This window comes from Anarrhichthys ocellatus, unplaced genomic scaffold (assembly GCF_004355925.1).
Source record: "Anarrhichthys ocellatus isolate YVR2014 unplaced genomic scaffold, GSC_Weel_1.0 scaffold61, whole genome shotgun sequence".
Taxonomy (NCBI): Eukaryota; Metazoa; Chordata; class Actinopteri; order Perciformes; family Anarhichadidae; genus Anarrhichthys; species Anarrhichthys ocellatus.
In genome coordinates, this window is record NW_022280091.1 from 1262466 (window position 1) to 1288480 (window position 26015).

Consider the following 26015-nt stretch of genomic DNA (forward strand, 5'->3'; position numbering starts at 1 on the left):
CTAAGTGGTGGACTGGGACTCCAAGTGCACTTCACTTCCCTGAGACTTAACCTCAGAATCAGGTGTGATCCTGCCAGTGTTATGGTGTGTAAATATATTTAATGTCGAAAGGAAAAAAAATCCACCCTCCAATACTGAAACTCCGCAAAAAACACGTCACTGTCCCTGCGTTGCGCTTCGATCGATTTTTATTGTCTGGCATCCCTTCCAACTACAAACCAAGTCTGACAGCAGGGACATTTTCAACAATCAAAAAGACAAAACATCAGCGGTAAATGTCAAGAGGATGTCTCGGCCCCTCACAATCAAAAAGAGCAAGGATGTGTTTGTCGACTCGATGTCTTAAACCGACCGTCGGCATTTAAAAAAAAAGAGGCAGGAGCGGACTTTGGCGGACCAGGATGCAATGTGGCCGCTAACGGTGGAGATCCGCCAAATACGGGCCAACAAGCGGAAAAAGACCCGACGAAACCCCAAACGGCCCGGGTTTGCCAAATTTTTACGTTTCTTCCAGCCGAACAGTGAACCAAAAATATCTTTTTTTCTTGAAAAATTTGAGGCGAGAAAAAAGCAATGCAGTAACAGAATATCGATTCCTTTTTTTAAAAATAATCAACGCTGCCTGGTTCGACTGTTTGATCCGAGTTTCGCGAGCCTGCTGTCTTATGATGGCCGGACTTCATTTGCATCAAGCTGAGGTCCAGTCGTGATTATGCAAAATCACAATGCCCCTGAACTGAATGTGACATCTTCAAATTTGCTTGTTTTGCACAACCACGAGTCACATACCCTCACAGTTTACCATGGTGAAAAAACAAGAAGAAGAGAAAAAAGCAGCAAATTGAAGTAGCCAATGTCAAAAAGTGATTTATATAACAGTGAACCCGTACTGAAGGGCGGGTTTTTCTTGAACTACTTCACTTGTCTGTCTCTATTATGGTGATGTTAAAAGCTGCATGTGTCCATTCGCTACCTCTGAGCAGCACTAACAATGTTCAGCTACACTGCACTGTCAACCTCTCGGAGTCTGAAGCCTTGGTGGCCATTGATCGCCTTAGGGCGGCTCCGCCAGAGGCCTACTACCTACCGGCCATCTGGAGCTGATGGCTTATTGACTGGTAACTCTATGCAGCAGGGCGGTGTGGGGAGAGTAAGTGGGTGAGTGGATGACAGAGTGAGTGAGCGAGTGAGTGGGGAGGAGGGGGGAGGGTAATCGAAATAAGTGGAAAAGTAAATAGGTGAGTGTGAGGAGAGAGTTATTTGTAAGTATTTTGGGTGTGGAAAGGCTGCAGGTGCACAGGTGAGGGTGAGACCAGCTACCTCTAAGGTGACAGAGATATGTGTGAGTAAATATACATGTATGAATATATGAAATATATAGACATATATTTGTAGATATGTGTTTTTTATTTCACCAGAATTATGTATAGGTGCCTGCAGACGTCTATGTGTGTGTGTGAGAGCATCTGTGCTTCGTATTATCTCTGTGTGTGACTGTTAGTAAAATGCATGCCATGCATTTTAATAACACCTCAACATTGTAAAAGGTGAGCAGCAGCAGGAAGAGTAGCAGCATTTAGTGAACAGTATAAAGAAGAGTGGACAGTGAGGGTATGGGCCTCGGAACAGAAGCACTTACCAAAGGACTCTGTGGTTAAAAAGATACAAAGAGAAAAGAAACAGCATAGACATGGCATTACAATCGGACCATTGGTTACACAGAGGAGTTGACTTAGTAGAAACACCTTGTAAAAGCACTGGAACTCCAAAAAATAAAGTAAAAAAAGTCATGGATATTGATTATCTAAACAAAATTTTGTGCTTTCAATAATCGTAAAAGTTGTTTGTAATCATCATGTCGAAGAAGCAAAGCTAACATACCAAATATTTGACATTTAAAGCTCAACAATTGTGTAAATCTTAAAATAAATCCTGTATATGTATTTTTCTGTAAAAATAAAGGTATAAAAAGGGGGTCTGAGCAGAGCGTTAAGGGTTGAGCCAGATAATTAAAAACACAAAACAACGGGGACAGAGGCGAAGAGGTTGTTATCCATAAAGAAGCCAGAGAGTTGGGTGTCCAATCACAAGAGAGGGATTTTGGGTCCAGAGTTGTTCCCTGGAAGCAGGAGGACTGAGAAAGGAAGGGGACTTTGCTAAGACGAGTTGGGATTTTACACACTACTGTGGCTATCGAGGAGCTGATTGAGAAATCATTTGTTCTCTTGTTTATTTTTCCCAAGTAATGTGTCTTTGAATTTAACACATTTACATCAGTCCATTTCCTCAAACGTCATGGATGCCACGTCCGTGAGTCAATTTCACACCCACTCAAGACGCACTTTCCATGAAATGAGGAACAACAAAAGGTTATTGGTTCGTTTAGTCACAGCAGTGAGCCATCTTTGAGAGGACATTCCCTCGGTGCACGCCACCATCACCTGGGTTTAAACTTGCGAATTCTGTCAATAGAGAAAACTGTTTGCGACTAAGGACATGTTTTTACAAATGTTTCGAAAAGTTTGAACTAAACCCTTTCCGTGATGGCGATTTGCACGGGGAAGACCTCAGAGAGTTTGGATTGAAACGTTGGAAAAGTTCACCGTTCAAGGCTTTGAAGAGTTTAGAAAAAAGTTGGCAACTACACACACACAGTCAAAGTCATACCACAGCGGCAGAGAAAACACAGCCAGAAACCACGGCGGGAGGAGTGCGGAACAGCAATAAGAAAAGGGGTGAACGAGGGCAAGAATAACAGATGGGGGAACAGAAAATAAAAAATGGGTTGGGGGGGAGGGGTCGGCTATTGGAAGAAGGATAAAAGCAAAGTGGGAGGGGGAAAAAATCCGTAACATGGAAATAAAAGCTTGGGGTTGAGGGAAAGAGGGAAAAAACATGAAGGGATCAAAAGCGTTAGTTACCTGAGCGGAGCTGCTTGATTCGTCCGTTGTTATTGGACGTGTTGACCGGCAGGAAATCCTTGAACCAGGTAATTTCTGGGTCAGGGTTGCCGCTAGCGGCGCAGAGCATAGTGGCGGTCCGGGAGCGCTCCACCACTTTCAGCTGGGGGCCCATGTCTATGGTGGGGAACCCCGAGGGCAGCTGGTCCTCTATAGAGAGATCAAATACACCAGTCAGACAGAGCTGCTGAACATGTTTCACATGGGTTCATTTGAATGGTTTATTACACAATACATAAAAGTGTGTATTGTTACTGTGTATATTGATGCTGGAACTGTCAACGTTAAGGCTTCGCCTCTGTTTTTTCAGTGGGTTTGGTCAACTTTGCATGAGTTGCTTGATGATTTTGGAAGCTGCAGTTTATTGAGCTAAACATGGTGGGAAATATTAGAAACATTTGGATTTTGTTACTTTCAGACAAGAGCCAGACTTGCCGTTTTCCACGCTTTCTCTTATGCTAAGCTAAGCTAACGGACTGCTGTTCGTAGCGATTCGTATTGAACAGATAGATATGAGAGTGCCATCAGTCTTCTCACCGAACTCTCAAGCAAGAAAGCGAACAAACGCATGTCCCACAATGTCAAAGCATTCATTTTTGTTCAAGTCGTGCATTCGAGACGCCCTCAAAGCAGATGGTCGACGTTCAAAACAAGACGAAACACGACGCTTCGCACTTGCAGAGACACAGCTTCAGGCCTGAACTGACGCCAAGCAGGTTGAGTCACTAGTCCAGTGTGAAGAAGTTTTTTAAGGAAACGACTGGAGTCCAATGCGGGAGTCGTAATAGGTTTCGAATCGGCTTTGAGCCCGGAGGCAAGACCGCGGACACGACAGTGAGGTCAAATAGAATGAGTAACATTTCATTCCACCTGACAAACTATCTCACAAAAAAGCTTTAGGCGATCACTCCTCAAATAAGAATCAATTTAAAAATCAAATGCTCTATTCCGCTGGGACTCAGTAACAGCTGAGCCACGCGTTTTGTCCCGCTCAGTCTAATGCACACGACCTTCTCGGGGAAGCTCACCACCCTTTGTATGAATCAAACAGGCGAGTCAAATAAAGACGCCTCCGCTGGGACCCCGGCACCCCCTTTTTATTTTATTTTTTTTGGGGACGACAAATCAAATGCGAATTCCGCCGACATCCGGGGCGATTAGATCAAGCACGAGGAGTCGCTCCGCTGTGATGAAGGGAAATCAAAGGCAGCGGGCCAACTTCATTCAGCTGAAGTGGGAGAATTGAGGGAGAGGAGGGGACAATGCTTCGAGGAGGCAGGGAATCAAAGACGTCTGAACTGTATTCACTCATAGAATGAAAGGGGTTAGGAGAAAATCTGCTTTGAAAAACTAATTCTGTACTTTCGTTCAAGGCCGCACTCTCCAGCAGAGGTAGAATGTCAGATTCACCAGTCATCCATAATAAAGTGGATAAAGACAATCCTGATGAATGTGGACCGATGAGCTAGGCATCCCTGCGTGTGTTTGTATTTGATGTAGAAGGCAGTCTATTGTAATTTTCTTTCTTTTTTCTTTACCAAGAATCCCCCGTGACTTCATCCCTCTCAACCACACAGAGCCTCATTAATGGGAAATCCTAGCGCGGAACCTCGCCAAGGAGATGCTAATTCTGGTACCAGCCCATCGAACCGTAGCCGACGGGTCGTGAGACACTAGGCTTTGCGAGAGCGAGCGAGCATGTGTGTGTGTGTGTGTGTGTGTGTATGTGTGGCCTTTTAACAGCTCTGGTTTCAATCAATCGCAACGCCCCGACAAATGGAATCACGGACATAATAAACCGGGAGGACAAGATCAGAAGGGGTTTGTGTGTGCGTGTGTGTGCCAGGGTGTTCTGTTCTGCGTGGACGTGTGGAGAAAGAGGGCAAAAGTGCAAAAAGAAACAATGGACACAAGAGTGACAGGAAGGAAAATAGAGAGAGAACAAGGGAGAGAGCACGAGAAACGCAGACAGAGAGAGCGAGAAAGAGAGCACAGGGGACACACACGGCATAGCAATCCCGATTCTCTCCGCTCTCATTATGCAAACGCTTACTTCAAAGACAGCCCCTCGTAGGCAGCAATAATGCATTCTATTTCATCTACCTGGGGTGGGACGCGAGCATTGAGGACGCACAGTCAGGATGCTGCTCCCCAAGATCATGCGTCTCTCTTTGCCCCTCTCTCCCGCAATCACCACATCACACCCAAAATGTTCATTTTGAAAAGCTGACAAAAGTGTGAAGAGGCGTTTAAGGAGCGATCGAATGAGTTGATACACACACATAGACACACACAAACATGTTAACACATGCACATAACCAGCTGTCCGCTCATCCATCATGGGGGACAGGTGTAAGCAACACCAAAGTGTGTTGGGACAAAGCTGCTCCAGTGTGTGTGTGTGTGTGTGAGCTGCAGAACAGTTAAGTACCCCCTGAGGTCAGAGCAGATGCGTAACCCTACACTCCCCCTTGTCGACGAAGCCTTCCACACATCCCACTGTTTCATTTGGACCTGCTCCCACTTTGGTGTTTTCCACTGAGCGAGAGGTCCAGATAATTTCACAGCTCATAGAAAAAGCCCCGGTCTCCCCGACCATGGGAAACCGCTGGGCGAACACTGTCCTCTTTATGCAAGACCCAAAAAATTAAATCCACACACATCGCTCGCTGCGTTTGTCATCGGCAAATCTGGAAGAGGTTCGCGGGTCAAGCCTGGTCGTATAATCATGGGAACGAAAGCGGGAGCCGGCCACTACGTATGTCATAAGCTTGAGTGAAACATCTGCACCTGCAAACAAACCTGTTTTTGTCAGGTCTGTCAGGTTCAAGTCTGGTCTGGCTTGTGAGGCCACGGCTTGTTTTTGTTTCTGCATCTCATGAAGCTGTTTTGTAGGGTCTTTTGTCATAAATACATTGTGAGAACATGGCAAAAAACCGTGGGGTTGCGCTAAACTTTTACAACTGTGTCGACTAATTTATTATAGTAAGATGTATACGATATGATGACAGGTGAGACTTTATGGGATTATAATATGAGGGATTTAATTAGAGGGTTCCCAAATTCCAGTTAGTACAAGCTACAGGTCTTAAATTTCCTAGTTTTTGGCCATCATTCTTACCAGTAATAACAACATTACACATCAACCCAGCAACTTGTTTAGATCAGGGAACACAGTGATTACTAAAAATGGATCCACGCTGTCCGTTGCAAACATCAAAGACAGTTTACAGTCCCACTTTCTGGTTCCATTTTCACTTATATCCATTTCTTTTATATGTTGTGATGTAGATACTCTGGCTGAATGCTGGCTTGTTTACAACCTGTCCAACCATCTGATCGCTCCTGTTGTTTTGCATCATCAGACTTCATTGTCGCCATGTTCCAAGATCTTAGCAAGTACTAAAACACAGAAAATAAAACCTTCATTTAAGGTCGACGTGAAAACGTAAAAGGCGGGAATGTCCCTGCTCCGAATGAAGATATAAACGGCTCATTCTAAGGTTCGGAAAACACAACAGTTCTTATTTTCAAGTGATGAAACGCTAAAAATATTCTCATAAATATTATATTCCATATCTGCCAATAGATCCTCCTAAATGCTACACACTATCCCTTGAAGAAAGGAAATAAGTTTTTTTGGACTGACTCACATTGACCACTTTGACCAAACCATAAATTATACAGTATCGGACTGTACACTGGATCCTGAGGCATAATTGCTTTCGAGTTCATTATTATTTCAGCCATTGTCAATCACGGCCGTTTACTGGAAGCCAAGATTTCAATTAGCCCACTTCTAATCCTCAGTAATTAAGCCGGCTGACCTTAACACCGGATCCCTCCTGTCTGACAGTCAGTCAGTCAGTCAGTCACTGGAGCTGTGTCTTTACAGAGCCAGGGAGATGAGGAGACATGACAGACTGACAAGACTCTGTGTGTGTTGCCTGGATCTGTGTGTGTGTGTGTACTTTCCAACTGACATTTGGACTGACAGTATATCAGGGGCTATTAGCTGCTCCCAGGTGGCCTCTTAGTCCTCCACAACACAATGACTCCTCAGAGGAGTAGAGAGAGGCTAATCACTACATAAAGACTCAAGGTCTTAGATTGAGGATACGTTTGTGTGTGTGTGTGGTTTGCCTATGTGTGCATGCATAAGTTCTTACGTTCTCGATGAAGATAAAGATTAGACGCGAGCGGATAGCTTCCATCAAGGGAGGCAGGGAGGGGGAAGAAAAATGAATCAAAAATAGATGCAGGGACACAGAAGCATGAGCGCATACAGATGTGCGCGCACACAAGCACAAAGGCAACCATGTGAGACAGGAAAAATTCTGGATGGATGGAGCGGAACGGCCCAGAAGATGCTAAGAGTGGTCTGATGTGAATAATTTAGAGGCTGCTGTGTAGTGGACCTAAGAGCATATGGAGAGGGAAAGAGAGACACAGAGAGGAAAGGAACAAAGTGTGAAAAGACAGAAAGGGGGGAGAGCGAAAGAGGGGAAGAAACTTGGGAGACAAAAAAAAAACAAAGACAGACGAGACAGAGGAGAGAGGAGAGTGGAGAGGAAGCGCTGCAGACTGTGTTATTACCCCTCAGAGAGACGAGAGGGAGAGAGTGAGAGACAAGATGGTAGAACAATAGGCTGCGCGTCCTTTCCCCACGAGCATGTATACTGTAACGGCAGGCGATGTGATTATCCACACTTGAGCGGCTTCACTCGCTAAGATACTCTTGAGTTTCAAAACTACCGGTACATAATGCTCTCCTAATGGACTCCACTAACACTAACATCGCCATCTGCATTAATGGACTCTTACTAAGACTAACAAAAAAAACAACATCTACTGCAGTGGACCCGGGCTTACACTTGCACATGCTGTATATCTACGAGGAAACATCCAACAAGCCTTCGCCTCTTCTGAATAAATAGTTTTGAAGAACATTGACAGAGATGTATCACATTTGACAAACCTGATTTCGACAGGATTATATGCTATATATATATATTGTATATATATATATATATATATATATATATAAACTCTACCTTTAGAATCTATGAGGAGCCACAGGTCAGTTGACGTTAAATAACTATAATCATGTTTCCTACATTTCTTCTGCTGCATCTCTCTATGGCAATGCAGTGCATGTACACGCCGGTAGCTACCATGAATTTTGCTTAGTTTTTTTGTCTTCATTTTTAGTTTTGTTCATTACTGGAGCACTAATGACAAAATACATTCATCAACATCAGGAGAATGAACGCCACCAAACTGCCGCAGGGAGGAAAGATAGGAGATGGCGAGATGGAAGCTAAGCTAACCCAGCTAGGGCCTGAAGCTACTCCACTACCCAGCCTGCTGCTGGCTGTCTGTCTGATGCTCGGTCGCAGGAAAATAAGATGGATGAAATAAGACTTCAGGCGAACCCAGCGGCGGGAGGTTGGCGACTGTTGAGCCCACATCTTCACAGAGACCTGGCACCACCGTAGTGTCCCGGATCAGGCTGCACTTGACGGGCGGACCGCAGTACAGAGTGCAGTGGACTCTGTGTTTACATCAATGATGCTTGGTGCTCAAACATAGTCGTTGATGGACGATGTTTTAATGATTTTTTAATGAGAAGATGTCGGCCATATTATCTGACCAGCGAATTGTTTTTGTTGCTGCTATTCACATCCCTTATGATGCTAATTTAAAGAATGCACTGTTTTTTTTGTTTGTTTGTTATGTTTTCCTTGTCTTGCAAGTGGGCTACAACTGCCCTTAGTTGTGCATCCCTGTGTTGCATAACGACAATAAATGATCCTTGAATCCAAACACCTAATTACAGAGATGTCATTAGGAAAACTGTAAAGTGTGACTGCTTTGTGAGGTACTGTCACAGTAAGGTGACACACGGAAAACACATACTGAGGCCATGATGCATGTCCAGGTATCATGATTAGTAATTTGACAGCACACTGACCCCGTAGCACACTCAGTCGGGTGGAGGCAATGAGCTCTCCTGCAGAGTTGGAGGCGTGACATTCGTAAATGGCCTCGTCCCTGGGGGTCCTCAGCGGCTGGATCCGCAGGACCGAGCCGGACCCGTCGTCAAACTCTATAACCTGTTTCGAAAGGAGAAAGGCGTTTAATCAATATAATATATTAACAATGGATCAGAATGTGTAAAGTGAAAGGTGCCACTTGTAAAACGCCCATTGTACACATGTACCTCCCCATACCAGGCAACAGACAAAGCTACAGAGACTAATATTGCCCTCGGGAGTTGGAGGAGACCAAAAACAGAGCTAAAAGAGAGTGAATATTGAATTTACATTCACCAGGTGAGCAGAAACACAACTTCAAATGAATGCTAATGTTGCTCTGTGTCTGCTGCATGTTTACATGGGCAAACGTTGATATATAATGATATGCCAATGTTGTGTTAACAGCTTGTTTCTGCTGCCTCCAAAGTGTCCAAAACACCAGTAACTTTAAAAATATATATATGTTGCACCGTGGTACAGATACAGCAGCAGCAGTGGCAAGTGTGTTTAAATGTTCAGCTGAAGCATTGGACACTGACTGGTGTTGCTGTTTGTTTTTAATTTTATCTCCAACATTGTCTGCAGCTCAATAATAAAGGTCCTGTCCTAGTTTTTAATTTGCCGAGGGAAGCTGAGGGGACAGAGCCTGGGACGTATGAGAGCACTAAATCAGGTTTAAGCCGTAAACCACAAAGCATACCTGGACCCACAGTCTAGGATCAATCACTCCACACATTTAAATAGATCTCAAGTAGCACCAGAGAAGCAGTCCACTGATGATTAAAAGTAACTTTTGACAGATTCTAAAGAATAGAATAGGATAGATGGGATAGTTGAGAATAAAATTGTCCTTGATTGCCCCTCATGTCTTTTTTCATATTTACAATATGTAACAATTTGAGATGTTTTTTTTTCTGAAATACTGGATTGTACATCAGTCATTGCTCTTGCATAAGTTTAATACATGCATGTGTACCAGATCTGGATTTGGAATTCTGATAGGGTTTTCACCAACGGAAATCCAATAAAAAGAAATCCCTCAACAACTCTTGAACGACAGACAAAAAGAAATATATAGCAAGTAGCCTGAGCTTATAGAGGGTGGATTAAAAATAAAATATCTCCCCGAGTGATTTAATCACAAACAGGAACGGGCCGAGATGAACTCAAACCTGGGAGGAAACTGGACTTATTAAAGTGGAAAAGCACCCTGAGCTCTGGGTGAAACTGATTGGGGGGGGTGGGGGGTTCTCCATCATCTCCATCTAAGAGTGACTCGTGAGGCGGTGAAATAAATCAAAGGTTACTGCCTTGGGGAAACTAATAAAGCTGATCATATAAGAATCTCATATACTGTAGCCAGAGGCATCATCTGACATATGAAAGAGTTGGAGCAGATAGCATTTCACACAGTTGTATAACCTTTGGAGTACAAATGAAGAGAAGCAGGTGAACAGTTTAGCTTGGACTTCACTTCAAACACAAGACTCATTATTGACTTAAATGTCAACTTAAACTGCAATAAAAACAGTGGCAACAATACACCTTTCTCACAGCGGGCGATCTGATTTGTCGACGAAGGAAAAGCACATGTGTAACTAGCAGCATTAATGTTGGCTCTGTTCCATTTAGGAGTCAGCAAGCTAGGATAAGCTAACTGGCTCCACCTTCATATTCAACAGACAGACGCAAGAAGAAGTGGTACTGATCTCCTCCACTTTCAGCAAGAGAGCAAATAAATGTGCTCCCCAAAATGTCAAACTATTCGGTTAAACAACAGATTATCAGGGCAGTTTCTAAGGCTCTACAGCCATTATTAATGCTATGCATGTCACACCCATGGATGAACAACGACAACTGGATACAACGTTGGAGGCGGGGCCCGTTACATTTGACTTCCAAGTAAGAAATTCAGGTAAAATGATCCGGATCGTCCGGTGATCTTCTGCATCCATGGGGCCATAAAGCAAGCGCACTAGTGCTTCCTTTAACCCCGCCTCCCAGCCGTCGTTTCAGCCTCGCTCTCGGGCTCATTCACATGAGCGGAGGAAGGACATTAACTCTGGATTTGGCTATTAGTGCATTTTACAACGTTCAGGGTCTGATGATTAAAAAAGAGCTATTCAAGTGTCCATACTGACAAGTTGATTGACCTCCAAATGAATTATTTAGTTGTAATACCAGTGATGGGCCACTTTGTAAAGTTTGCTTCAAAGCCAGCCGCTCTTTACTTGGGGCTTGGTTACACTTGTGTTTTTTTGACAATCAGAATGTCTGCTGTGAGAAAGGTATTTGAAGAAAATAGAACAACAACAACCGACACCGCTGAAAACAGTCATCCTGCTTTTTCCAGACACCACTGCTTTGGTGTTTGGTGTTGTGGACACAGCGGGGTCCACACAGAGTCGGGGCTCTGTTGTGGAACGCTGAGCCATTGCCATTTCGGTACGAGAAGAAGTCCGTACTATCATACAAAAAAAAACAACAACAACAGAAAGTTACACTTCCTTCATCAGCATCTCAGCATCATACCTCAAATCTCTGGTTGCTGACTTTTTTGCCTTTCTTGTTCCAGACAATCTTGGGCTGTGGCTCCCCCGTGGCCTGGCACACAAAGGAGGCCACTCCCCCCTGGACTCCTGTCTGATCTTCGGGGGTTCGCGTAAACCTGGGGGGTGCTGTGTAGAAACGCGTATAAAGTTAGTTTGTGTCGATGCTCTTGACATGACAATCATTCATTCTATACCAACAAGCATTGACGCATGCATGCACATATTCTCTAATGGATTATTGTGCTTTTTCTAAATGCACTTAAACGTCATATTTCCACTTGATATGCCACCATAATCTGTTATTCACACATCTGTAATGTTGGAGACCTCTGCGTGGTGTGTGAAAGGGAATGCCAGATATGTGTGTGTGTGTGTGTGTGTATGTGGACACTTTAGTTGAAAAAAGAGGCGGGACAATGATGCAGTTTTAGGAACATTCCAAATGAAAACATATCAGAACAGTGACAGTGTGAATTCTTGGAGTACACACGCATCTATACATCTGTCTGTCAGTGCATGCGGGTGGCTTTGTGCATCTTTCTTTCTTTTTCTGTACACGTGTGTGCACGTTCCACCATGTTTCCCCCACTGTCCATGTACCACCAAAGAAGCTTAATATTTCTGTGCCATAAAGGATTTATGAAGACTTACTCCTGACATGACCACTAAAGCCCCTCATTCCGGGGACGCCAACAATATCATAACCACAGCCTACCGCTGGATTGTGACATCACGACATCAAAAAGATTCGGCACGTCAGTCACGGCACGTCACCGCCAGCTCGCCTAATGGCATTCCAGCCAAACCAGAAAATCCCTACTTAAGGGCTTACCGCCAACCGCCCTGACAAAGGGAGAGAAATTGCTTTTTGCTGTTTTAAAAGGAGGGAGGGAGAAAGGCAGAAAAAGCTAAGCTTTTCAGAGGAGGAGAGAAAAAAACGATGAAACGTTGAAAGAGCGGGGGGGAGCTCGAGCAGAAGAGCGGGGGAGATAAAGAGAATGCGTGCGAGAGAGAGAGAGACAGATGGAGAGGGGAATGGGTGAGGGAGAGAGAGTGAGCATGAGCGGCAGAAGTGCAGGGAGAGAGGAAGAAGAGCAGGAGGTGGAGAGAGAGAGGGAGAGACAGATGGAGACAAGAGAGATAAAGTCAGCGAGAGCGAGCCAGATGTACCAGCAAACATGGTCGGAGAGCCCCGAGCTGCCCGATCACCTCCACACTTCGCTGGCTCACGGCCAAATCTACCTCAACAACTGAGTAGAACAGTGTGTGTGAGAGAGTGTGTGTGTGAGTGTTTATGCTTATTTTCCGTCCTTGCATATGGCATTTAACGTGTATACACACTTCCAAGATGAGTCGATTGACAATTATGGACAACAATTTTGATTAACGATTAATTGATGAATGTCAACACAACACAACACAACAAGCTATTTGAAGACGTCCCATCGGGCAAACGTTTTTATTCTATCATTGATCAGTCAAAAAAAAAAAACTAGACTAGAACAGTTGCGGGCCCTAATGCTGCACGCGATTTCTACGTGCACGCCATTGCGGCGTACATTTGTGCGTGACGAGTGAGCCACTGTGTGCGTGTGTGCCCATCTGAGAGAGAGAGAGAGAGAGAGAGAGAGAGAGAGAGAGAGAGAGAGGGAAAAGAGAGTGAGAGGGAAACAGAAAGAATGAAGAGAGGGAGAATTGCTCTATTAATCCTCTTGCTAATCTCTCCCTCACAAAACAAATGAAAAGTGTAAAGCCAGCGGAGCCATGCTAAAATGCACGGTAGATCTTTCAATTGCTTTAAAAAGAAGAAGATCTTTCCCTCCCTTCTCTTCATCTCTCTAACCAGATTCCTCTCTTCATGCCTCTCCTGTTTAATTGTCTTACGTTCCCTCTTTCTCATATGTTGCCCCTTTATCTTTTTACTCGCTTCTAATTCTTTGCCACTGAATCACTCCCCCCCCCCCCCCCCCCCCCCCCCCCCACACACACTATCCTTCACAGCTGCTCTCCTTGCTCCCTCTTTCATCCTCCTCCTTGTTACTCTTTCTCCATCTCCTCCCTCCGTCTCTGGGGTGTTACATAAGCCTTCCTGTCACATTGACTGACTTAATGAGGTAAAGTGGTGGTGGTGGTGGTGGTGGTGGTGGTGGGGGGGTGGGTGCAACCGTATGCTCCGCACTTCCCCCCTTATTTTTTTCCTCCCCCCCTCTATTTACGGCCCTCGTCTCTCCCTTCCCTTCCTTCGCTACTTTCTCTCCATGTTCAGACTCCCTCTTCCATCCCCGCACCACATCTCCGCTCTCTATTGACGCTGCTAACTGTTCTAATCAGGGTCGTTTGGTGGGATTAAGCATTGACATTTGGGCCGAGGAAGGGAGCGACCGAGCTCAAAAGGGCATTTCAATATTCGTAGCCCTTTTAATCGGACAGGAGGGACGGCTGCAGGTTTATTATTATTTCATGGATTTCAGATTTAAATAAATAAATAAATAAGATGGGCTTGGAAAATTCGCACAAGATCTTGTTCTACGAGGGGGCACTTTGTAGCAGTCACATGCTTAGGTGCTCCTCACAGCCGTCCTCTTTTCCCTCAATATGACCCAAGATGGAAGTGAGGGGGAAACTACCGAGTGGATCCACGGAGAGAGATTTAGATGGAATTAGACAGAGCCAATCTTTCCCCTCTCGATGTGTGTGTGTGTGTGTGTGTGTGTGTGTGTGTGTGTGTATGGGGTGGATGGAGGGCGGCCTACATAAAGGTCGCCATACAGTGGGATCTGATCTACACAACAGATGGCAGGGATTACAAAGTCAGCCCCCCCCAGGACCACTTTCGAGTCACGGCTGAAGACGTGTAATGAACTTTGATACCGGGAAGAGAGATCTTTATGTCTTTTTGAAAAGAAGAAATAGAAAGAGTGTGTTTGGGTAGCATTGAATGATGGTGGCCTAGAATAAAAAAAGTGACCACATAGATAATGTGGACTTCTGACATACAGGTAAAAATTAGACTGGTGACAGATTCTGCTATGATTCTCTTCCAAATGTTTTTCTTTTTCAACATTTTAGTTTAGTTAACTGTGACAAATGTGACCATTCCTGGGTAAACTCCCCTCGAATGAACCTGCAAACCGTAATGGGGCTACGGAGGTTCACTGGAGTAGCTGAAAAAGCCAAACAGAGAGACTGTATGAAGCTAATGACACTTTGTAGGAGGCTACAGGGACGTACTGTAGCTGACAGATGCTGTCTTAACCTAGAGGGACACTGCGAGAGGGAGGGAGTTTGTAAGAACAGATGCTGGCACAAACCTTCGGGGAGTATGATTTACGAATATAGAGTATTAAGATCGGAAAATTGTATGAATTGATGAATGGAAAGTATATATTTGGGAGTTTTAACAGATGGAGCTGAGCTCAAAAGATGCATGTCTTAGGTTGTTGAAGTAGCCTATAGTTTTTAAAGTTCCCATATGGGGTTTCTATACTTTTTTACAACGCAGAAAGAATATAAGATTTGTATTTGATGGCAATTTAGATTTAGAAAAAGTGACGTTTTATTTTTTTTATGCTATTTGATTTGAAATATGCTGTTCTCTGACTATAAATGTCCACTAAGTGAAATAATAATCAAACAGGACATTTCTGTTATTTTTCCTGGGATGCATTAAGTGATCTAAACTCACAGATCTCTTCCAAAACATTGCAATTCATGTGCCCTCATGCCTCATCTTGTGTGCCCTCAATCACTTAGCTGATGTGAAAAAGCATAAAGCAGACCAGCCTTTCCCAATAAAGCAAATCAACCAGAAGCAATGGACTCAGCAGCACAAAATGGACCCACTCTGTCTGATACTGCAGCTGACAATGTTGCAAATTGGGGGAAAAAAAGCAGCTCTGAGATGCTTAAATACCGACGAAGTAAAGAATCACAGATAGGAATATAGAATCAGTAATTATTGAATCTTTAGATCATCCCTTTTTTTGGAGGAAGGGGATAATTGGTTACAGAACTTCCTGATCAGAAAGATATCTTGCCAAGCATCTGTGCCTGCGCCTCACATTTTCCTGTGTAATGTGCTCATGTCGATAGTTAGGCACGTAATGGGCAATTTACGGCCCTTGCCAGGAGAAGATCAAGCTGCATGGTGTTGCATGTGGTGGTGGGCGGTTGGCTGATGACTCCCCAAATGAGAACAGAGTCAGGCTTGTCAGACAAGTTGAGGAACGAGGCCAATATCGAGACCTGAGCCAGGGCCGCGATAGTCAGCCCCGGAGAGTGGGCGGGCAGCTGGCCAGGGCCATAACTTACAACATTAACATCAGAACCGACACATTAAGAGCAAATTATCAGCCGCTCGCATTCGTCCTGGGAATGAAACTGGATTGCTGGGGCCAATGAACACGGAGACACAGCTATCATCCTTCTGCAGCACACATGAGTGTCAATCGGAAAACATTTGGGTAAAAATGGGCCGTTTCAACGTAGGAAATGAAATTATGCACAATTAAGCACCGTAACTTTTGATAAATCTTCCCATTAAAGACGAGATGTTGAAGTTTCATAGAGTTTAAGTGTCCGTCTGTGTCTCAGCCAAATCTGGAGGACAGTTTTCCTCTCATGTAAAATTGCGTGCTTATGACTTGTACTTTGTCACTGTATGCAAATCCTCAGTTGTCACTTTCACAATGACGCAATAGCAAAACAATAAAATGCACTTTTACCGCCAATTGGAATGCATGTCCAATTAGCATGCCTCTTACCCACCACGGCTGCCCCCAGGGTCTGGCTAGTGCAGAGTTAATCAGGGTTAATTTGTTAGAAACACAAGGGGAGGAATTAATCAAATGGGGTCTTCTTTTATACACAGATCATTAGAAACACATGGGCTACCCACTGGGTACACAACTTTACTGGGTCAGGGCTGGCTTCCCATAGAGACCATAGAGGGTTTTCTCAGCGCCGGTCACAGCGCGTTACTCACACTCCGTCGCTCTGCTAAGTCAGAGCTAGGCTGATGCTATCCAGGCCTCTTCACAGACGGGTGCACCTGCTAAGCTAACGCTAAGCTAACGCTGGTCAGATCCTGTTACCCACGGATGGGCGCACAGCTATGCTAGCCGCTAATAGGCCCCGCTGCTGCTGCGAAGAAGAAGAGAAGAAGCCCTCTACCCAGAATATCAACAGCAGACTACCCTCAAAGCAGCACTGGCAGTAAACAGGTGAGATAATACCATAAGTGTGATCTGCCTTTTAATTGTGTGTATGACTTCTGAACATGTTTGTGACGTGACCCATTTCTGTCACCTTCTATGCAGAGATATTTGCACTGGAGTCGACGGAAAGGGGTCGTTTCTAAATTTTTAAGGTTTATTGTCATCTTCCAGATGAGCGGGCACATCATTGCCAGAGCAGAATTTTGATAAAAATGCCATAACTGATTCCTGATAATACACCGTAACTCCTTTAGACAATGACTGAAATTAGTTGTGTTGATAAGCAGCATGCTGATTGAGAATAAGGAAATGAAAGGACATTTTTAGAGCGATTAGAGTTATGCTAATTTCTGATTTCCTGACACAACATCACTGTCGACTTCTCTGCAGTGTCACAGCCGATTTCTCTCTCTTATTTCTTAATAAACAACTGTCAAACCACGTTAACCCTCCCGATGTCTGAAGGGTAAGAAATTACCCGTTTATTAGTTCAACAGCAGAGAAAACTCCCTGAATTCATCTTTATTTTTTTCGGCATGAAACTTCATGACATTCCCTGGCCTGAACCTAGCATTTGGGAACTTTCAAAACAAATCTATCTATCAAATAAAAGCCTTGCACCATCAAGGTACACACATTGTCTCTTGGTCTCCTTGTTCATCTCTAGAGCTCAGACTTTATCTCATCTGTTTCATCCTCAAAAGCTGTTTTCACACTTTTATATGTCAGTTAAAAAAAACACACATAACGTGTTAATCGATGAACTTTGGACAGTTCAGTGAGCCAGGTAATACCAATCAATCACAGAAAAGAAGCACAATTCATCGAAGAAAATAACTTCACTAACCCCCCCCCCACAGAAACCTTTTTGTGATCTTGTCTTTTCATCTCTTTCCTCATCCATCAGTGACAAGAAGCTGCGAAGCTCGCACGAAACTAGATACTTATCGCAATCTAATCTCTTGTCTAATCCAAGCACTACACATGCTTGCATACATATACATACAAAACAGACAACTGCGAGCATAATCACAAGGGGACATCCACACGCATGTGGCACTGAACGTAAATCCTTATTGATACGCCTGACCTCACAAATCTTTAACAATGCACATGCAATGTCCGCCTTCTTATATTCTCACCAAAGAGGGACCAATTTCAGTCTTAAGCTGATTTATTTTCATACCCAGAATCACACATCTCATATTTGCCTCAAGGGGCGTTACTATCTGTACAGCATATGACACCTTGTACTGTATCCTGTATGGCAGTACACAGTGTAGTAAGCAGGGTATCCTTTCAAAGTATATCAAATGCATCAAATACAAAGCTAGACTTTGTGTGTGGGTGAAGGGAATGTAACAGAGTGCATTTATTTTCAACTGGCAGTAAATATACAAGAACTTGAGCAAAAACTAAATAACACTGATTTTTTTTGGAGGGTGGAAATAACAAGCTGATCTAATGTGAAAAGCCTCAGCTAAACTGAAAACAACATTAAAGAGTAAACTCACTGGAATTCACAAACAACAATGACAAGTTGATTTTTATAGTAACTTAGACCTTTGACCTTAGAACCTGGGGGAAAGCTGCATGAAATACAGGTAAACTGACTCCTGTCTAAGCACATGGCGATCAGTGCCTCGCTCAAGGGGCTCCCATGGTAAGCCAAAAGTAGCGGTGCTGTCATTGTGGGGGATTGACCCAACCTTTCAAATCCCAGCCAACCTCAAGGCTACGCGAGTGCTGGCAATATGGTCGCATGTTGACAGGTCAATCAGTCACCATATGAGCAAGTTCGGTCTTTCCAGTGTTGTACTCAGGCCCAATATGTCATGTGTGAAAATGGGATATTTTCAGTAGCTGAGACAAGCTGTTTTTCATGCCTGAGACGGGGACCCGAGTCGGCGACTTGGACTCGTGTCGCACTTTCGGCGCACACACACAGTGACTTGAGACTCGTCCTCAAAAGATTTGAGACTCGACTGGGACTCGAGATTTGGCACTCGTGAACAATCCTTCATCATTACTTCAGTACATCATTTTCTACGCTATCGAAACACCGTTACCAGCTGCCCTTTCTCCCTCCCTCCGATCTTTACAGGACCCCCGTCTCGTTTGCCATCCTTTGTGGAAGTGAGGTTTTTGCAGTGACATCACCAATCATATTTATACAACCACTGTGTTTAGTACTAAATTGTTATATTTAGCTTTTACCCAAAAATCAAGATTTAGCCCCTCAATGTTTTTTTCAGTTTTTCCCCATGGTATTGGAAATATTATATTCAATATGCAAATAGGCCTATTGATAGTGTTTCAGGTATTGTATCAAAGTTAGAAATTCCAGTATCGTGATAACACTAATACTCATGCTATATGCTAATAGATAAAGGAGTGATGATAATACAGCCCACGCTTTGAATTCCACAAAGACGTGAGACTTGACTTGGATTCTAGCTCAAATATTTGAGACTTGTCTTCAACACTATCTCAAATATTTGAGACTTGTCTTCAACACTATCTCAAAGACTTGAGTTGGTCTTGCAAAAAATGCCTTGTGATCATCCCAGCTCACAAGGCATCCTCTTCTGCGTCGTCCGCCCCATTCTCGTGAATGTGATATCTCAGGAAGGCCTTGAGCGAAGCTCTGTAGATTTAGCCTAATGTTCCGCTTAGACTCACGGATGAAATTGATTTCGATTTTGGAGGGGCAAAGGTCAAGGTCACTGGGACATCATGTCTATCCCACTCTCCTGAACATCTCAGGACGCCTTCGGCAAATTTCCTCAAATTTGACACAATGTCCACTTGCACTCAAGGATGAACTGATAAGAATTTTGTCGCTCAATGGTCATTGTGACCTGACAAAAGATGTTTTTGGCCATAACTCAAGAGCTCATGTAGTTATTCTGAAAACCTCACACAAATGTCTAAAAAGATTAAATGCTGAAGGGATGACATTTTGGACAGACATGGAGGTAAACCGCAACATAACGGATAGGTGGAGGCCCACGACCGCGAGGCTGTAATTTTAGCTTTGTTGTTGTTTTTTTTTACATCAACCTTGGAGGGGGAAAAAACTAATTAGAAATGCACAGATGTGACGCAAACTGAGGCTAAAGAGTTTCACATTACCAAGCGCCTCCCTAGGCAGAATTCTAAACCACTCTTGGTTTCAAAATGTACAGTCTGCTTACCAAAGCTTACTAAAGGGTTGCTCAGCATTGCTTCCTTCATTGTGGCCTCTGAAAAAGGAGACGCTATGTTGAGTTCTGTTGCACGCACACACACGCACACACACACACACACACACACACACACACACACACACACACACACACACACACACACACACGAGGAGTTGTACATCAGCTGGAATTTTCATTGTTACATCCGAGCTGCAAGGGGACGGACGACAGCTTCTTGGTTTTGGGGCAAACGAGGGTCAGCGGAAAAAACCCCCGTTGTTGACACACTGTGAGACGCAGTTTCCTCGCACAGGGCATCTCACTGCGCACATGGAGCGGTGGCCCAGTTTAGCGACGGGATCAGGGCATTGCTCTTAATCCACCAGATAGATGTCATATGCACGCACGCGCACACAAACACACCGAGAAGCATAAATGGTGGGCGAGAGAGGGGCGGAGAGAAAGGGGGAGGAAAAAGAGGAAAAAGGTGCATTCACACACGCAAAGCTCAGTGCATCGCTTGTATTGTTATAGAAGCGCTTGTGTGCAGAAATGCAGATATGGTGCAGTGCAGGGGCATTTCTAGGATTCAGAGAAAGGGGGGGGCTTAGCCCCAAGGGGAGTGGCATGTTTGCGCGCAAAGCGCGCGGCAATTTCTTTTGGATATCCATTGTTTCAGACAGTTCATAGATTGGTTCAATCAGAAAGAGTGTGAGTTTGCTCTGTAGTTTTGCTTGCATTCAGTATATGATAACACAAGAGACAGAATTTCAGGGTCATAGTGAAATTTCACAACACAAATATGAACTTTTCTCAAATAAAGAGAGAGAAATAATTTTCCTGCTTGTAAAGGAAAAACGGATAAACTAGCTTTCATATCCGCATCACTCCCAAATCCTAATTCTTAAAGGGACCGCACACAATGGATGGAGAATGGACCTGACAGTGTTAACTTTATATCGTTAAGTGTGATGATAGGCTATTGGATTGTAATTTGAAGGGGGAGAAAACATACAAACCAGAACGCACGCACATATGTAGCATGATAGAGTTATAAATAACTTGTCCATGTGAGAAACAATAGTTTAATTTAATGACATCACCAAAAAAAAAAAAATTTTTTTTTTGCCAAATTATTTGGGGGGGCTGAAGAACATTTTAGGGGGGCTTGCAGTATCATGCAAGGTTTCCAACTATGCTCATGGGACACTGTTCCATCTGATTGCATCTTAATAACCTCGGCCCACTAGTGGGTATGTGGGTGTAACTTGTGTAGCAGGCATGAGGTGTCAAAGTTAAATAAAAAAACGATGCCTCTATCCAGGCACAGAGGAGGAAATTGTGCTTAAAATGTATTCATTTCAATTGGCACTAAGTGTGAGTGAAGATAAGCGCAACTGAAAGCAAGCGACTTTTCAGAGCACGTTTAACATTTCAAAACATGCCGACACACGACGAGCAACAAAGATGTCAAGCGTCCCAGCGGCCTCTGTTTGAATACTCGACAGTCAAATCTCCTGACTCCCCACTGTTGATATTAAAAGAGGCATTGTACGTCACGCACACTGAGATAAAAAGAGAAAAGAACAGCCCTATTCTCTCCGAGCCCCCCGTCCCCCCCCCCCCCCCCCCCCCCCCCCCCCGAGCCCTCTGCTCCTCCTTTCTCACCAGATTACATGGATGTGCGGAGAATGGGCGAGCAATGCAGGCAAGGAAAAAGAGCAATGGGGAAAGTCACCGCGAATGAGACGAGGGCACGGGGAAAAAATAATATATAGGCAGAGGACACAAAATGCGAAGCCTTTTTCCACCCTCTGTTTGTGTGTGTGTCTGTGCCGCTCCCCTAGCCGCCGTGGAGGAAGTCTGGGAGCATCACCGTTTTGATGGATGAGTGGGCCTTTACTGGCCGACCCTGGAACTTACGCAGGGGACAAGAGGGCATGAGGCTGAAAGGAAAACAAGAGTGGTTTGTGGATATGTGTGTGCTTTTACCGGCCTCTGTGTGAGTGTGTGCTTTTAAAGCGTTGCAGGACTGAGACGGCTGCCTCGGGCCTGTGTGTGTGTGTGTGTGTGTGTGTGTGTGTGTGTGTGTGTGCGTGTTACAGGGCGACAATCATATATACGTTCAGCATTGTACAACCACAAGCTACAAGCTACAGGCTGCATTTTCCTCCACAAAAAATCAAAACAGACTGCAAACATGCTGTGCGTATTTTATCTGGTTTCTTTTGACCATATTTACCAAATCATATTTACACTCACGGAACAAGGATTAAAAAAAAATATATATATATCTAAATTCAAATGCCATTCGACTGCATTGGTCTCTGGCGGATCACTCCCAGATGTTTTTACAGTCTGCATGTTGAGCTTGATTGACCCCCCCTCTCTTTCTCGTCCATTATTCTCTTTCAGTCTATCCCATCTCTGAGTCCTCCCACACTGCCCTTCTGTCTTCATATCTTTTATCCTTAGTCTCACCCCGAAATCTGGCAGTTCCATCACAGCTGCTGCGAGATTCAAAGCTGCATTTGTCAACCTGACAAATTGGCAGAGAAGTCATGCCTGGCAAAGACTTTCTCTCGCACAGGTAGACACCCATACTAAGTGTGTTTGCACACACAAGTATATAATGAGTATAATGTCAATGGGTTTTTGGAATATCTCGTTCATCTGTTTCCTGCTTTCTGTGTAGGCGTGTTCTCAAATTGTGTCATGTGATAGGTAGCAATAAAAATATATGATTAACACCGCGGTGTTGTCTACATGCTGAAAAAAGCCTGGCACTGGTTTAATGATGATCAGAAACCTGGATAATGTCCCAGTCGCAGGTGGTTCTACTGGGATTTATAGAATGTGAGTGTTTGAATGTTTTTTAATTATTTTCTCATGATGAAAGGAATACACTTTGTTTTATAAATTAGTTTTTTTGTGCTGTTTGTTGTTTTCATTTTTTAAATATTTGTTTCATACACAGGGAGACGAATAACCAGGTGACTTTATATTGTGATATTCCAAATATGATTAAATCTTCGGCTACAACGTTTTGTCGTTTTCACATAAAATGGAACTCTTTTGATAATCTATTGTTTGAGTTATTTAATATCTCCGGCATGAGGATCATGTGATCAGTCGTGTGTAAGCATGCGTGCATCCGTCCGTCTGTCCGTCTGTCCGTCCGTCCATTCGTCCGTCCGTGAGTGTGTGTGTGTCTCTGTGTCTGTCCTAATCTAATCTGATTCTGCTTCAGCAAACCTGCATTATATCTTGGGTGCCTGGCTTTCGCTGCATGCTCAAGGATGTCATGTCATGGTTGCGGTGACTCAATCTTTCTCAAAACACCTTTTGTTTCCTGCTTTATACTGACATTGGCTGCCTGCTGACTCCTCACTCACTATACTCTTGACTAACCACTAGCAGCTAACGGATCTACCAGCACACTTGCTGCTGTACCTCTGAGCAACTCAGCCGCTCCTACGCAGCCGGCACCTTGGTGAGTTTGATTTTGGCAAGATTGTATGAAGTGTAGTACACGACGATTTCGAGCCGATGGCCCGCACACATCACCGCTTGTTTTTGAGTTTGAATGAAATATATTTTATGCATTTATTCAATTTTACAATACAGCATGGTTGTTGCAGACAAACGTGAAGATCTGTTTCCTAGTCAGTGCACTTTTCTAGTTTATATATTCTTATGTACAAATGGCATAAATTAAAAGTTGTCAGCATCCAAGCTTCATTGTTCTGAGCGTTCTATGATAGCAAACTGAATATCTTTGGGTTGTGGACTGTTTGTTTGTACAAAAAAAGCAATCTGAGGACGTCACCTTGTATAGGCTCTGGGAAATGAAGGATTAATAGAGAAAATAGTCAGCAGATTCATCAATAATAAAGATAATCAGTAGCTGCAGCCGTAATTAAAAGCAGCATACGGCTCATAACCAGAATAGTAATGTGCATGGGACCAGCCATAATCAGGGATCACACACCCACACACACGTTTTTAACACAATCATACAAGCAGTGGGAAAATTATCTGATTTGCCATATGTGGTCTGTCTCAGTATTACTTGGCATGGAGAAAAACAGCTGGCCACATATCAAACCTGCTACCCAACACACACTCACCCACACATACAGTAGAGATGTGTTGTCAGGAGTGGAGCTGTTTATGGGGGAAAATCAGGTCACTGCAACCGTTGCGTGTGCTCGTGCACGCACGCTTTTTTCAAAAGATATGTGCTGCCTATATAAATTCAACCGTTTCTCCTCATGCATGTCTTTATCTGGGTGTAGTTGTGTGTGAGAACATAAGTATGCGGGTCTGAGAGGGGGGGGGGGGGGGGGGGGGGGGAGGGGGGGACTCACAGTCGGCATCAGCAAGGAAGAGGAAGCTGAGGAGGAGCAGGCCTGGACTGGCAGAGTGCATCATGGGATATGTCGACACATGCATGCTGTATCCACCGTGAGCTCACTGCCTCACTGTACGACAGGACGATAGAAACAGGCCCTCACAACCTGGAGAGAGAGAGAGCGAGAGAAGGGAGGTTAAAGAAAATGCAGTCATTAGACTCGTTCCAAAAGTCCATTTTAAGAGAGTTTTGGATATAATGTTGTCCGTGTGTGCAACTCCAACACACACACACACACACACACACACACACACACACACGCAGACTTGAAGTGTGCGAGTTCCCTCTAGGCCCTTACACAGTTATGCAGCTGCTTCTCCTCTTCTCGCTTCATTAGGACCATACACTCATTGCCGGAGGTGTGTTTTGATGTGTGCGTATCTGTCTTTGTGTGTGTGTGTTAGAGTTCACAAAGTAGCTGATGAATTTCAACTTATGGCAAACACTTAAAACATCAGTCGGCTTTAAAATAAGCAACGGCCTCATTTTTTTGTTGTTTTTCCTGCTTTAGTTTTTGCCCATTGCACAATCTACAAAGCCGACTCCAATACCGGATGTCAAATCGCCGGATGTCCGGATGTCAAATCGCCATGATTTCATATTGATGAAAAGAAATGAATGGCTTTAACGTGGAGGGACGGAGCGAGGGATTGATGGATTTTGAGGAGATTAAAGTGGGAGGAGACTGATCCGCTGGCTACGCAGCACGTGGTGTTGCGTCAACACACGGCTCAATGTCTCTATCCTTTCATACTTACCTCGCTTCCTTTACTTAGACTCTCTCTGTCTCTCCCTCCAGTCCTTCCCTCCTTTTCCTCCCCTGTCTTTGTCCTCTTGTTACCTTCACCTCTGTTCAGTTTCCAAAATATCTCTTCCTTCAATCTGAGTTTCCTCTCTTTGATTCCCCTTTTGCTTCCTTTTCTTTCATCTTATCAGTCACGTTTTACTCTTCCTCTCCCCCAAGCATCTTTCCATCAGTAAGACCCCCCCCCCCATCTCTTTCTGTCCCTCTGTCTGTCTCACTGTCTCTCAGCCATCTGCAGCGCCTGGGTGTGAGTGTCTGGCACTGGTAGAGATGGGCGTCAGTCTGTGTCAGAAATGTCATGGCTCAAATCAAATGGCGCAATGAGACGCGGCAGATCGCTGCTGCTGTCCAGAAAAAAAGGACGGCGTCGGCGGAGAGACGCCAAAAGCGAGCGGAGGGGAAAAGAGAGAGAGAGAGAGAGAGAGAGAGAGAGACGACGCTTCGATTGCGATACGTGAATGTTTGCAAGAATGAACGTGACGGGGCCTGCACTGTACGTGCATGCGTATGGACCGGCTCATGGGTGTGCCGATGCCTCTGTGTACATTACGGCTGACTGCCTGTGCTGAACTGCTTCTACAGTATACAAGCGTGTGCGTGTCTGCAGTGTGTGCCTGTGCCGTTTGCATGTGTTTGTGGGCTTTTCCAAAAACCGGACAGAGTCATCAGAGGTGGCAGCAGCAGCGGTCTTAATCCTCTCCACTCCTGAACAAGTCATCTGATTAAAAACAGACGAGGATGGGGGGGGGAGACGAACGCTGGAACCCAGAGCTCTTAGCATCCCTGCAGCCAAGGCAGCAAACAACTAAAACCCACACAGGATTTTCCACTTGGTTTGGTCT

At 44.4% G+C, this 26015-nt stretch overlaps 1 protein-coding gene across 24 annotated transcripts in view; it reads right to left on the reverse strand.

The window, feature by feature from the left end:
• LOC116396895 (receptor-type tyrosine-protein phosphatase delta-like) overlaps positions 1 to 26015 on the reverse strand; it is a 150323-nt gene that overhangs the window by 43695 nt on the left and 80613 nt on the right. For 15 of the 24 annotated variants that reach the window (XM_031871850.1, XM_031871860.1, XM_031871855.1 and 12 more), the window contains 5 exons: positions 24325 to 24474; positions 11531 to 11676; positions 8935 to 9076; positions 2922 to 3110; positions 1640 to 1648 (listed from right to left, as the gene is read on the reverse strand). In XM_031871850.1, the coding sequence (XP_031727710.1) occupies positions 1640 to 1648; positions 2922 to 3110; positions 8935 to 9076; positions 11531 to 11676; positions 24325 to 24409 (571 nt within the window). In that variant the 5' untranslated portion in view covers positions 24410 to 24474. The remainder of the gene's footprint in view (positions 1 to 1639; positions 1649 to 2921; positions 3111 to 8934; positions 9077 to 11530; positions 11677 to 24324; positions 24475 to 26015) is intronic. The other 9 variants (XM_031871863.1, XM_031871864.1, XM_031871861.1 and 6 more) reach the window with 1 other exon arrangement.